The following is a 14,605-nucleotide window of genomic DNA, read 5'->3' as shown; positions in this document are numbered from 1 at the left end:
GGGGCCTGTGTAGCTCAGCAAGGATTGACGCTGACTACCACCCCTGGAGTCGCAAGTTTGAATCCAGGGTGTGCTGAGTGACTCCAGCCAGGTCTCCTAAGCAACCAAATTGGCCCGGTTGCTAGGGAGGGTAGAGTCACATGGGGTAACCTCCTCGTGGTCGCGATTAGTGGTTCTTGTTCTCAGTGGGGCACATGGTAAATTGTGCGTGGATCGCAGAGAGTAGCATAAGCCTTCACATGCTGGGATTCCCCGTGGTGTCATGCACAGCGAGCCACGTGATAAGATGCGCGGATTGACTGTCTCAGAAGTGGAGGCAATTGAGACTTGTCCTTCGCCACCTAGATTGAGGTGAGTAACCGCGCCACCACAAGGACCTACTAAGTATTGGGAATTGGGCATTCCAAATTGGGCGAAAAAAAACAATGACCAAAAAAAAAAAAAAAAAAAGAACTGTGATCAAATCATGCATGCAGTGAAGCTATATCTTTATGACTGTTTACTCATTGTTTGCATAACAATCAATTTCTATGTTTACATTGTGTATAAATCAAAAATATGATTTAGTCTACTAATTCTGTAAATTTAGACATACATGTATGACTCCACATCGAACAACTAAGATGTACTGTTTTTTTATGTTATATTCCTGACATGCTATATTGTAAAGTCATGGTCTTTTATCACAACTTCAAACTTAAAGAAATTGTGAATATATCATGAACACCTCTTAATGTCTAATCCATTACAGAAGGGAAATCAACAATGAATACAGTGAATAAACTCGAGACACCCAAAAATGAAAATTCCGATATTATTTACTCATTCCACTCTAACCACGTATTATTTTTCTTTTAAATCTGTGAAACATAAATAAGGATCATAAAGTAGTCCACACGTCTCTTATGTATGAGAAACAGAAGGAAATGTGAGTCATTATTTGCTGAAAGTCTTGCTGCTTTCCCAAAGCTCTCTGATTTTGTTTAGCTCCTGCTCATTTTAACCTGGTTTGTCACGAGACATGGTAGAACAAATGAAGTCTGAGCACAGATTCTTCACCTCATCCTTCTTTTCCTTATATAGCATCAAGTGGTTGTACTTCCTTCCGCCTGTATGCAAATGCTTGAACTCGATAATCCCCAACATGTTGTCATTTTTTTTATGAGGTACAACAGCTTTTCAATAAGATTTATGAAGAATAAAAATGCCCTTTATACTAATGGATTTATTTGAAAGCCTTAGAATTACCTTATGTTTATGAAGAATGTGTTTTAGCTTTATTTTATTTACTTTATTGTTATATGTGCTCACTTTTGTCGAGATGTCTCAATGCCTTATTTAAAGGGAAAGTTCACCCAAAAATTTAAATTATGTCATCATTTACTCACCCTCATGCCAACCCAGCTGTGAATGGAGATTTTTTTTTTTTACAATAAATCTCCACTTTCACTTACAGATCTTAATGTGAAACTAAGCAGGCACCACATGTGACTTTCAAATGTGAAAGTGAAAGTAGAGATGTTAAAAAGGACTTAAATATTGATCTGTTTCGCACCCACACTTATCATATTGCTTTTGAATAAATGTATTTAACCACTGGAGTCTTATGGATTACTTTAATGCTGCTTTCAACTGCTTTTTTGACCTTCAGATTTCTGGTCACCATTCACTTGCATTTAAAGGACCTACAGAGCTGAGATATTCTTCTAAAAATCTTCATTTAGGTTCAGCAGAAAAAAGAAAGTCATACATATCTTGGATGACATGAGGGAGAGTTAATGATGAGAGAATTGTAGTTTTTGGGTGAACTATCCCTTTAATATATACAGTAAATGTATATATATTTTTTTAATGAACATGATGTTAAAATTCCAGGACATTGACATTTTTTTTTCCAGGATACATATATACAATTCCTCTTCCTCACTTATATTCATTTATCATTGGATGGTTGTCATGTGCCATGACTCATGACCAGGGTTGGGGAGTAACAGAATACATGTAATGGGATTACGTATTTAAAATACAAAATATAAGTAACTGTATTCCACTACAGTTACAATTGAAATCATTGGTATTTAGAATACAGTTACATTCAAAAAGTATTTCGATTACTGAAGAGATTCATTTGCATTTTATTGTCATTTGTTTCATTTAATATTTAGTCCTTTCAGATGGAAAACATTTATCCATATAAATGATGCGATCCAAAGTGCATTTGAACAGTGGTGAAACACTTTCTTATGATGTGCTACATTCATACGAGCAGACAGAGAAGTAAGTTTGGAGCAGAAGAAATAGAAATAAACCTTGTGTAAATTGTAAGCTAAAATGCTATTTCTAGCCATTTTACATGCACATGTTACCAGGCACAATCATATATTTTTATCAGAAAAATTCACATTAGATCATAATTTGTTTTATCTAGTAAGACCTTTGATATTAAGGCAAAAATCGTATTCTTGATGATAATTTTTGTATTGTTTTCCTGTAAAAATATCTAAAAATCCTTAAAACAAGATCAGTTTGATTGATCTTGTTTTAGAAACAACACTGCATAAGATATTTAGGTTTTTCAGAGAATGTATTTTTAACGTGTATTTTGTCTTACTGTGCCGACAGAATTTTTATAGTCAAAACAAGTGAAAAAATCTACCAGTGCTGAAGAAGTAATCCAAAGTATTTAGAATACGTTACTGACCTTGAGCAATCTAATGGAATATGTTACAAATTACATTTTACAGCATGTATTCTGTAATCTGTAGTGGAATACATTTCAAAAGTAACCCTCCCAACCCTGCTCATGGCAACAGGGTAAAAACATTTTCAATGTCTCAGATTCACTTATCGGTACTCAGAAAGTGGGAATTGCATTGTTCTCTTGGCAGACATTGGTTACATGTTTATTGAATCCATCATCATTTTTCCCAGAGACTTTCCACACAGGTCTGGTCCAGCTTGGATTAAAATATTTTATATTGGCAAATCAATTAGGGGCTGTTCCTTTTTCAGGCTCAAAAAGACATTTGTCCAAATTTACTAAGAATCCTGTACTATTCATCACATTCTTTCCTTGGGCAGGAAATCCATACACCTACCATCAAAAGGCATTTCAACAAAATTGTCTCATACTGTACCCCAAAGAAAATTCTTGAAGACTTTGGAGAAAATCTGGGGTTCTATTCTAAACATATAACTCAATCTACAGTTTATGTTATTTTAATTTGATAAAGCCTTTTAGTGTCCTTTATTGCCTAACAGGTGTTTTAAAAAGAAAGAAAAAACATCTGACTAAATTATGAACACTTTCTACAAGTTTCGCCGATACATATGTCCTCCAAATGCTACCAAAGAAACATCAAAGAAATATATAAATAATACACTCAAGAACACCCTGAAATTATAGAGGAAATATTTATTTGAACAACCAAATGCATGCCAGAAACACAGATTTTACACAACTGACAGCTCCCTTCTTCTCACTTGTTGCGCCAGCCAGCTTCAAAATTAAGTACATCTGGGGCAAGAAGTGGATGGGAGAGCCATCTAGTGGATATACCTCTGTATTGCATTAAAATGACAATTTTGCCAAACAGTGTGGGGACAAATTGCATGTATGAAAAGACTATAGACCTATAATACATAAAGGGACAGGGTATGGATTAGATGGTGTAATCTTTGCAAATGGCAAAAAAACAAAAACAAAAAACAAATAAAATTCACATCTCATACATTTTGCAAGGCACAGAAATGACCTCTCACACAACACTGACAATAAAAAATATGCACAATGGCAGAATTCACATGCAGTGTGTTCTTCGTGGTATTTAATCAGACCCACACATTTCTTAGGGAGATTCACAGCTAATCAATGGAGATGAATTATTATTATTTTATTTTTTTATTAGCTTTGCACAATGAATGAATTAGTAATTAGAGAGACCTGGCTGAAGAAGCTGTGAAAGAGAGAGCGAGATGTTTAAGAAAGGATGAATGAAAGTAAGTTTGAGAAGAAAGAGAGTAAAACAAAATTAAAACTGTTGAACTGAGCAATAAGAAACTTAGAAATAAAAATAAAAAAGTTAATAACAAATAATTGGTCCATCTATGGGTGTTGCGGCTGGTCGGCCACATATGTTTGCAAATGAATAGAAAAAAATATTAATATCAAAAATAAATGCAACCCTTTGAACATGAACAATAACCAGCAATAAATAATCAAGTGGTGTTCCGCTGTATATATTTACATATATTCAGCATTCAGCCTAACATAGACTGATTTAACAAATTAATACGATGCAACCATATGAAATATGAGTAATAATAATTTAGAAATACACTACAGACATTATGGAAATATCTTAAACACATCTTTAAAAAGATACTATGATTTGCACAAAGATGTTCTTTCATTTTTAATGCAACCAACATTGAGAACCATCATCTAGACTTCTGTAATCTAAAGATAGTTCAACTATGTAACTGGCTTGGAAGAGCTTATTCATTCATCTCATGCACATTGTATTTGAAACCTAAGTTTTGGCAGAAATGGTTACCACAGTTATTGACTTCTTAGTCAGGCCCACTTGATTATCTCAAACATAATTAAATACACTAACATCTAAGTCAAAACACTTCTGAGGATCATAGGTTAGACAAGCTGTTACTAAGGCATGCCTTATTTTCACCTTTGACCAGTTGTATCCATATTTACTTAGTGTTGTTCTATATACAGTACAATGCTTGCTCCTTTAATAGCTATTTTACAGTCTTTACAAGTTAGATAAACTGGCCTCCAGTTTCCTTTGTGCTCCATTTGCTCCCAAGCAAGCAGTAGTCCATGCCATCTCGTTCCCAACTATTGTCATATCAACAAATGATACAGACAAATACATTTAAGGGAACAAAGAACATCTCCTTTGATACCCAAAAGCAAATTTTTCCATTGGCACTATCCCATCTAATTGCAGAGCTTTTTTGGCAAACAACAGTCTCAGAATTGTCCTATTATCAAAGCAGGCTTGAAAAGATTTTGTAGATCGGTACACACTCCTTTGATATCCTTTGATGAAAGAACATCATGTATATGAAGTTGGATTTGTCTGTTTGGCTAGTGTAAAATTTATTTGCTGTTACATCACAACAACAAAGTGAATGTGCTTTCCCTGGCAAACAAGTGAGATGAACAAGATTCCAGTTGAGTTCACCATTTTATACTGTAAGTCTCTGTCAAGATGTTTAGGCTTTGCTTTTTATTCTTCGCAGTTTTGTTTTGTGCTCATTTGTATGTTTGCATATGAATGACTGATGAAGATGCTTGTATATTTGTTGACTGTGTGTGTATGTAATATTTATGCATATGTGAAATCAGTCAAAGTGTCTCTGTCACACACTGCGTGGTGGTCTTTGCTGTTCATGGGTCCTGCGGTTGCGCCCCCTCTTGTTCTCCTGGAGCTGATTCCACTTTGCTGTGTTAGAAAGTCCTCTCTGTGGGGTCTGGCTACCTCTCTTCCCCTGGTTTGGTTGTGCTCTATGGGTGTCTGAAGCAGTTTGGGCCATCTGTGCGTTCTGGGTGATTATACTATCTGGTTTGTTGTTTTGACCTTCAGTGCTTGCGGTACATGGTGGGATTTGACTCCTTTGCAGGCCAGCTGATTTTGGTAGAATCTGATCGCTTGGGTTGTTTGGCACTTTGGGTGTGTTCTGGTTTCTCTGTGTCGGGATCTGTAAGCTCTGAGCTGTTGTTTGAGGAGTTTTCTCAGTTTTCCCACTTGTTCCGGCATTAATTTTTGGAGCTTTCTTTCCTTTAGGCTTCCTCTCTCTCTTCCAAACTCGCTCGCAGAACTCATCCACACTGTTGAGATCCGGGTGCTCCAGTAGACTCATGAAATCCCGGTACCAGAGTTTGTGTTTGGGGGTAGGCTCCTTATCACTGGCCCCTGACCTTAGCAGCAGCTCTCCCACACGCTGAGAGGGGATAACCTGCAGGTTAATGCGTCGCAGGGGCTGGATGAAGCCGTGCTCAACTGCATGGCAGTGAAACACTCCTGAATCAGCTTGGGTTAGACTTCGGATCAGCAAACCTTGGCCCGTAAGACTTACCCTCTCATCAGCTGTAATCTAACAGAAAGAGAGAAAGAGATAAAATTAGGAGTGCAAAAATCGAAAAGTAAGATTTTACAGATACATGATACATTAAACAGGGTTATTATAGTGTTTATAGTATTTATTTATTTTTTTTTATTGTTTTCCATTGATCCATACAATTTAGTTCCATTTTCATTGGTTTTCATTCTTTGACTTAGTTTTAGTTTTCTGAGTGTTTTTTAGTTTTAGTTTTTAAGTATAATATATATATATATATATATATATATATATATATATATATATATATATGTATATATATATATATATTATTATTATTATTATTATTATTATTATTATTATTATTTAAAGGTGCACTCAGTAATTGTTTTCTCATTAAAAAAGTGTAACTTCTAAAGACATGAATTTTGCAATATATGTAGGAAATCATGACCACTCACATTAAATTGAAGACTCCAGTCATATCAGTAACCTTATAAAAGCTGTTTTATTCTAGATGGAGAGGGTCCGCACATGGGGGCTGCCATGTTAGAATCACATGAACAGCCAAATACAACTCACTTAATCTCAGTAACCATCCTGTTATTTTACACTTTCACTCATTTATTAAAGTAATCCTGACTGACTGTGAATAAAAAATTTCTACAATGGCATCTAAAACTGAAAACTATTGATTTAAAAGGATGCTGCATCCAAGCCACTAGGTGTCAGTTTAAGTCCAAGACGACAAAGACAAAAGTTACAGAGTGCACCTTTAATTTTCTGTTTTAGTATTTAAGGGCTGTCAAATTGAATATGTTCACTAATATAATTGTAATAATTTTAATGCCATTAAATTTCTCAGGGCCATCCAATGTTATCATCTAGTGCAATTTTTTATGTTTAAAGGAATGTTCTGGATTCAATACAAGTTTAGTTCAGTCAGCAGCATTTGTGGCATTATGTTGATTACCACATATAAAAATAATAATAAAATAAAATACAAAAATAAAATTTACAATGAAAGTAAAAGGGACAGTCCATAAACCTTAAAATACACACAACATGTAAGTGCCTTATTATAACCATGCTTTTTCACCTTTTTTTTTTTATTTATTTTTTTTATAAACGAGAGATTAGTCAAAATTAAGTTTTGTGGTAATCAGCATAATGCCACAAATGCTGTCAATTTAGCTTAACTTATATTGAACCCGGAACATTCCTTTAATGAAGGCAGAGTGTGAAGGTTTCAAATTTTATAATTTACTGTGCATCAGAAACTAAAATAAATCGTGGTCATTTTTGTTTTTTTATTTTAGTTAGTTTTGGAGTCGTAAAAATTTATTTTATTTTCAGCATTTAAATTGAAGCTGTTCATAATTTTTATCATGATTAAAGCTATTGGCAGGGAGAAACTGGTCCCAGGACAGAACGCAACCGTTGAGGTCACATCTAAGGTGAAAGTATACACTAGAGCACAGTCAGAGGATTTTCTTACACAGCAGGAAGGCTGAAATTTGACCGTTATTAAATTAACATAATGACTGTCTGGGGTGAGATGTTACTTTAGTGCTATTTTGGCCTGATCATATCTGAAAAAAACAAACAAAAAAAAAACAGCTGGAGTATGTGTGTTTCTATGGGAGGATGGTTATTATGTCATATCCTGTTCAATAAAATCCTATAATTTACTAGTAATAACATGCCCCTTCTCCTTCATAAATGACAACACTATTTAACAGTAATTACTTCAAAGGTGAAGTGTAAAGTACATTTTGATGTTACCCAGATTAAAAATGTTCATTCTGTATTCATAAATAACGATTGCAGCACTGGATAGTCTAGAGAGAACAGGAGTAACATTTAAATTAACTCAACACACAGTGTTAGACTATTAAAACTGTTAAGCTGCCAATTTTAAGGAAATCGTATCTGGCACGTGAAGACTCTTGAAACTGAACACAGCGAAATGAACTTTGTAGTGCAATCCTGTTTCAGCATGGATTTTGAAGAAAGCGCTGTGTTATACAGTCTGGTGTATGCATATGTATGTGTGTACCTCATGTTTACGTTCATCGTTTGGTCTCTGTAGCTGCCAGTAGATCAGAGCTCTCTGAGACTTTGGGCTGCATTCTAGAAACATACTGCTGTTTTCTACGCCATACACACTTCTCTCCTCCACACTGCTGTAACCCTCCAGATCATCTAATACAAACACACACCCAAGTTGGCCTTGTCATCAGAGCACTGAAATAGGAAATGTGTGTGTGTGTGTGTGTGTATACACGTATGTGTGTGTTTATTCTTACCATTGTGGTGCACATCTGAACACTGGGAGAGAGGATCTCCGTTTCTGATGTCTTGACGTCTTGTTCTCCTGTTAAATATGAAAAGATTTTATTAGCTGTCTGTGCTGTGATGTAGATCTTTTTCATTTTATTCAGTAAACATCATTGTTCCTTCTAAAACCCTTTGTTCATATTTACCTTAGTGCCTTTTGCATCATTACTATATTCCTACCACTAGAGTGCACTGTTCCTTTTATCATTTTTCAATATTTCCCAACACACTTCAATGAATGTAAGACATAATGTACCGTCAGCACATTATTATCCCAAAAGTGTAAGAGTCTTGTATCACCCTGAAGGGATTTATTTAGCAATATTAATGACTGTGCATTATCCTGATATATATATATATATATATATATATATATGAAATGTTGTTCAAAATATTTTATCATGTGAGAGGCGGTGATATGACATTAAACTAGCACAGCTATGTAGGAAATCAGTTGCCTAGGACAACAGTCAATTGTACAGTTAAGCAGTCATAATATAAAAATATCTGACAGCAAAATGTCGCAACTGACCAATCAGTATGCCAGAGAGCTGTGTAAAAAGAAAGAAGAAAATATGTGAACACTTGCTTGTTTGTCCCCCATTTGGTGTTCAGAGGTGTGACTCAGGGAGATATTTCATAAGGTCCATTATGTAAGAACTACACCTGAACTACACCTCAGAGGCCTCAAATATCTTGCAATAACAGTTCTGCACTTCATTCTTGGCTGAAAGAGTCTTTTAGTCTCTATCAGAGCCTTGCGGATTTGTGCCACTTTAAGACAGCAGCTTTACCTCTTAAACGCTAACACAGGCCAGGGCCTGAACAAAGGCTAGCATTCTTATTCCTTCACAAATGCCTAAAAAATCAGGTTTTGGTGTGAAGGTTGGCTGAAGTGGTTTAACTTCAGTAGATCTTGGAGAATGATAAGTGGAACATAAAAACCTGAGATTCTGTGTTAAACGAGTATTTAAAATACCCTCTTCATAATTTTCCATGATTTGTCTTCCTCCTAAATTCTTGCTTCTTTCATACATGCTGTGATGTAGATTTCTAAACTTTGTCTAGGTTCAAGATAGTGCACAAACAACAGCCAAGCAAGGCCAGCACTCTTATCCTTTCACAGACATATTCAAAGACTTAGAAGATTTCCTGTACTGAACTGAAAAACAGCATCTGGTGTGAAGGCTGGCTGATGTCGAGTGGTTTAGCGTCCTCTTAAATCTCCTCTACTGCTATATTCTTTGTGTCCTGACATTTCAGCATGTCCTTCTGTACTCCATTCAGTGTCTTTCCATTTTTCTTACATGTTTTGCTCACACAAACACATTCCATGACTTTGGCTGTTTAGGCATGTGCGGGAGGTGTGGTAAAATGTCTGTTTTTTATTTCAGGCACAGTGAAAATATTTGGAGTGACGTGGACCATACAGTGTTGAATAAAGTATCCATTTGTCATACCTGAGTAAAAGTAAAGATACCTTCATGGAAATTGACCCAAGTAAAAGTTAAAGTTGCTCATGAGAAAATGACTTAAGTAAAAGTATTAAAGTAACTGATATTAAATTAAATCAGAAGTACAAGAACATTCCATAAATTACAGAACAGTTCATTAAACCCATGGCAACTTATTTGATTGGTGGTGCTCATAGGTCAGTTCAATGCAAGTGAATGGTGGCCAGACATTTCAAGCTACAAAAAGCACATTAAGGGAGCATAAAGCTATCCATATTACTACAGTGGTTAAATCCATGCTCTCTTAAGCGATTCAGTTGGTTTTGGGTGAGAACAAACCAAATTGTAACTCATTTTCACTGTATATCTTGCCATTGCAATCTCTAGGCACGATCATGATTTCAAGCTTGATTTCACTGTCAAACTTGAAATCCTGATCGTCAAGGAGACTGCTAATGTCAAAATTTATAGTCGAAAAAGGAGTTATATTTTGGTCTATTCCCACCCAAAACCAATTGGATCCATTCAGAAGAAATGGGTGAAACCACCGGAGTCTTATGGATTACTCTTATGCCGCATTTATGTGCTTTTCGGAGCTTCAAAGTTCTGGCCACCATTCACTTACATTGAATTGACCAACATAACAGCAATATTCTTCTGAAAATCTTTTGTGTGTGTGTGTGTGTTCTGCAGAAAAAAATGAAAGTCATACACAGTTAAAACAACTTAACAACACCATAGCAACAACCTGACCACCACCTAGAACACCCTGTCAACTGCAGAGCAATGTGCAAAAAACACAGAAAAAAATCTTAGCAACAGCATAGTAACAACCTGGCAACCACATACTGTAGCAATGCGCCAAAACACACATCAGAGATCACCTTGACAACTGCATAGCATGCCCTAGCAACCATCCAGAAAACCCTAGTAAGCACATACTGTAGCATAAATGTGCTACAAAGCAAATATAACACTTTAGCAACCACCAGAAAACTAGTTTTGCTTAGGCAAAGACCATTCACATCTTCATAAAATATAAAACTAATATTGTTGGACATATTCATGAGCACTGGTAATTATTAATACACATCATACCTTGTTTAAATGTAGACGCATGTGATTGACTTTTATATGAACAGGTCTCCTGGAAAGGCGGGAGACTGATCGCACATTATTTAACGGCTTTCATAATGTTTAAACCCAAACTTATCAAATTAATTAGTCCAAAAAAAATGTCACTTGTGATTTTGATTCAGATTCGTGATTTGCAAAACAAATCATTCAGACCACTTTTTGAATCTTTTTGTTCAGTTCAAAGGAATTAAATGTAAAAGATTTGACTCAAATGATTCTTTCAATGAATCATACATCACTATCGCCGATCTGCATGCATTTTTACACGTACAGCTGTTATTTTTTTGCGGTGTTCAGTCGCCAAAGTAACAAAGGATCTGGAGAAATTTATCGGAGTAAAAGTATCAATTTTGAAATTCCTGTACATTTTCAAAAAAAAAAAACAAAAAAACTGAAATTCACAATGTAAAACATCATATAATGTGTAGTTGTAGTGCTTTCAATATAGCAAAGGGTGAATATAACTTACAAATCACTCCTTTTTGGGTTTTTTTAGCATTTTTCATACTTTCCCAACTTTTTTGGTATTGGGGTTGTAGTAAAATAGTTGTCAACTTGTCTAATTATGGCTTCTGTTTATGCTTACCTTTTAGCAGTGGGAAAATATCTAGAGCACTCTGTCCCATCCCAGGCACAATATGGATCTCTTGCAAGGCAGCACTCTGCACACGCCTTCCCGTACACCTCACAGCGGTGGAGGGGCATCTGGGATATGCCTAAATCTGAACCCAGGTACAGCTGTTGCTGTTGACAGATGAGAAAATATGCATTTTAGGACACAATTTAATCTCAGCTAATGGCTGGTCAAATGGCGAATGGTAACATGTGATCACTTGATTTTAATAGCAAGCAGACATACTTGTTTAGTGGATAGCTCCATGGCAGTAATGGGTGTTGTCTCCTAGATGAGGAAAACAGAGTTTAATCACATTTTAAGATCCAGGGATATCTTTTTGAAAGCATACTGTAGAGATGAAGACAGATTTATGAAGGAGCAATTAAACATAATGTAGTAAGGTGAAAATTATAGTTTTGGGATTTTGATTCCCATAGCAAGTGGAAACACACAGCTCTCCATACCCTGAACACAGTCATCTCTTCCAGCACCACTTCCTCCAGATCATGCCAGCTTTCCCTGGGAATGGTCACCACCTTCAGAACGGTGCCTAAATCTGTATGAGAAAACATATTTTCAAAGTTCATTCAAAGTAATACCCTGTTGATACCCAGTATTTCTGGACACTAGTGTAAGTTGTGTTTTGGTGTGCCCATCAGGCTTTTCAACAAGCTTAACCAGCAAGACAACTTTACCAGAAAGACCATGCTTGTTGACCAGCATTTTTTGCTGTTAAACAACATGGTTATGCTTGTCTGCCAAACCAACACTTAATAACATAATCAGCCTGGACCAGCATCACCCTTAAGTAATTACTGTCTATAGGACTAATTTCTTACCACAGAAATAATGCTTGTTTTAATATTGAAGGCTTTTAAGGAATTGCATTTCTGAAGTAAGATGTTTGGTTTTACTAGCCTGTGCCGATGAACATGACATCATACTGTCCATCCTCTGCTTCAACACGGTCCACCACCAGCTGAGTGAACTGGTATTCCACGTTTGTGCGCACCACAATGGGCTTTCCCCCCATCGACTGCACTGGGTTATACATGGCTGGGTGCAGACGCGCAAATGTGATTACTTCATCTGGCAGGTCTTTTGTGGAGTCAAAGCCTCCGAATGTTTTGCTGGGACACTACGGGAAGAGAGGGAGTAAAATAGGCAATATAAACACACCTGTGACCACACATCAAGTTCTATTGATTAGTAATATTAATGCACCAAGTCTACATATCTCCATGTGTACATGTCACCTACAGATAACTAATGAACTATTACCTGGAGGAAGAATTGCTTATTGTGAATATTATTATTATGAATAAATGTAATAATTTACTATAATAACAATGTTATACTGTAGTAAATTTTCTATAACATTGTTGCTTTATATAATAACAGTGATGTTAATATCACTAACACACAACGCTTTTGTGGCTTATTGCTTTATTTTAACACAGGTGTGCAGAAATAAAGCTGTAGTTTGTCAAAAAAATTAACAGGTTTTGTTCATGCCAAATGTATTGGCCATTGTACTCACTGTGCCAGGACGGGGGTATGGCACTCTGCCCTGAAAGGGCACCCACTGGTAGTTTGGCCCATCCCTGTGGGCATATGGACCTAGAAATACCCTTCGAATGTCTGCCATACTATACATGCAGATAGCTGATCCACGGAAGATATTACTGAAAAAATAAAAATAAATAAATAAAATTGGGGGAAGGTTTAAAAACATTTCACAATAATGTGTAACTTTCCATAAATGCTTTTTTCAAGGTGAACAATCCATTGTACTGGAGCATTTAAAGTTAACTGTTCATATTCACACCAATTTAACCTATGTAATCTGATGTATTTTTATGTGAAACAGGATATTAAACAAAAAATAAAAAATGTAGTTCTGGAATCTAATTTATCCATCAGTAATTGAATAGATCTTGAAAAGTGTGCATTCTATACCAGAACAGAACCAGGTTGAAAGAGAGGGGCTGAAAAATAAAGTGCATGGAAGCATCAGTTGAAAAGGAAGGTTGTTTTTGAGGGGGAGTAAGTTATTACATTTTGAAGAAACATTTCAAAGAAATTTTTTTGGAATAACGTGTACAGATGAATCCTACACAATAAGACTAGGAACATGTATGCAGAAAATAAATAGAGTACATTTTGATTTCAAGTTGGCTTTAATGTTTGTGCATGTGTACAACTGATGTACACATTTTCATTTGTATTTCAGTGTGTGTAAGTGTGTGTGTGTGTGTGTGATCAGCCTATTGCATTTGCAAAATGTTAATTAGTGAAAAGTTAAATTAACCACATTGCACAGGAACACACTTATTCTCTATTACACAGTCAGAGGCCCACACTCACACACACACATACAGGTTTATGCACACATGTGCTTACACATTTACACACACACAATGAGACAGTGAGAGATAAAATACAGCAGCGCTCAGGCCCCATTAAGTGGCAATATTAAAAGCAAGTTCCTAGAATGCGCTTCTATTCATCTCTGAAATGGCGCACTTAGAAAACCAATTAAAGCAGTCTAATTCTTTAAAGCCCGTAATTGAATTTTCGAGTGTTGTGTTCCCTGCATACATTAGGAAATCAGTGAGGTGGGAATACACATATGGGATGTGCTCGGTTTGGACGGCCGCCGCTTTCGCCTCTCTCACTGTTTGACAGTGATAAATCATGATATGTTTGTCTTCTTCCTCATATCATGTTTACATGCATGCACACCTACACACACACAAATGGTGTTTAGGTGTGTGAACACACCGTGCACTCATCCATCATCTTAAATGTCTTGCTCTCTTTTGAAAATAGTTTATCTGCTTTTGTTACATCCCCCATCCCACCGCTGCTCACCAGCAGGCCCAGAGGATAGCCTGTCTGGCTGGAGACGAGGTTCATGTTACCACCATAATCATATTTCCTCTCAGCTTTGCTAAGCCAAAGCTGAATGGGG

At 36.1% G+C, this 14,605-nt stretch overlaps 1 protein-coding gene across 4 annotated transcripts in view; it reads right to left on the bottom strand.

Annotated features, from left to right (window-relative positions):
* Positions 1-3,891: 3,891 nt before the first annotated feature.
* Positions 3,892-14,605, bottom strand: part of LOC127435494 (semaphorin-3aa-like) — an 88,374-nt gene continuing 77,660 nt past the window's right edge. For all 4 annotated transcript variants that reach the window (XM_051689044.1, XM_051689043.1, XM_051689045.1 and 1 more), the window contains 8 exons: positions 13,172-13,316; positions 12,550-12,769; positions 12,096-12,187; positions 11,875-11,916; positions 11,602-11,759; positions 8,394-8,461; positions 8,144-8,289; positions 3,892-6,120 (listed from right to left, as the gene is read on the bottom strand). In XM_051689044.1, coding sequence (XP_051545004.1) covers positions 5,386-6,120; positions 8,144-8,289; positions 8,394-8,461; positions 11,602-11,759; positions 11,875-11,916; positions 12,096-12,187; positions 12,550-12,769; positions 13,172-13,316 — 1,606 coding nt within the window. In that variant the 3' untranslated portion in view covers positions 3,892-5,385. The remainder of the gene's footprint in view (positions 6,121-8,143; positions 8,290-8,393; positions 8,462-11,601; positions 11,760-11,874; positions 11,917-12,095; positions 12,188-12,549; positions 12,770-13,171; positions 13,317-14,605) is intronic.

The sequence above is a fragment of the Myxocyprinus asiaticus genome, chromosome 45 (assembly GCF_019703515.2).
Source record: "Myxocyprinus asiaticus isolate MX2 ecotype Aquarium Trade chromosome 45, UBuf_Myxa_2, whole genome shotgun sequence".
Taxonomy (NCBI): domain Eukaryota; kingdom Metazoa; phylum Chordata; class Actinopteri; order Cypriniformes; family Catostomidae; genus Myxocyprinus; species Myxocyprinus asiaticus.
This window is presented reverse-complemented; position numbering and strand designations above follow the sequence as displayed.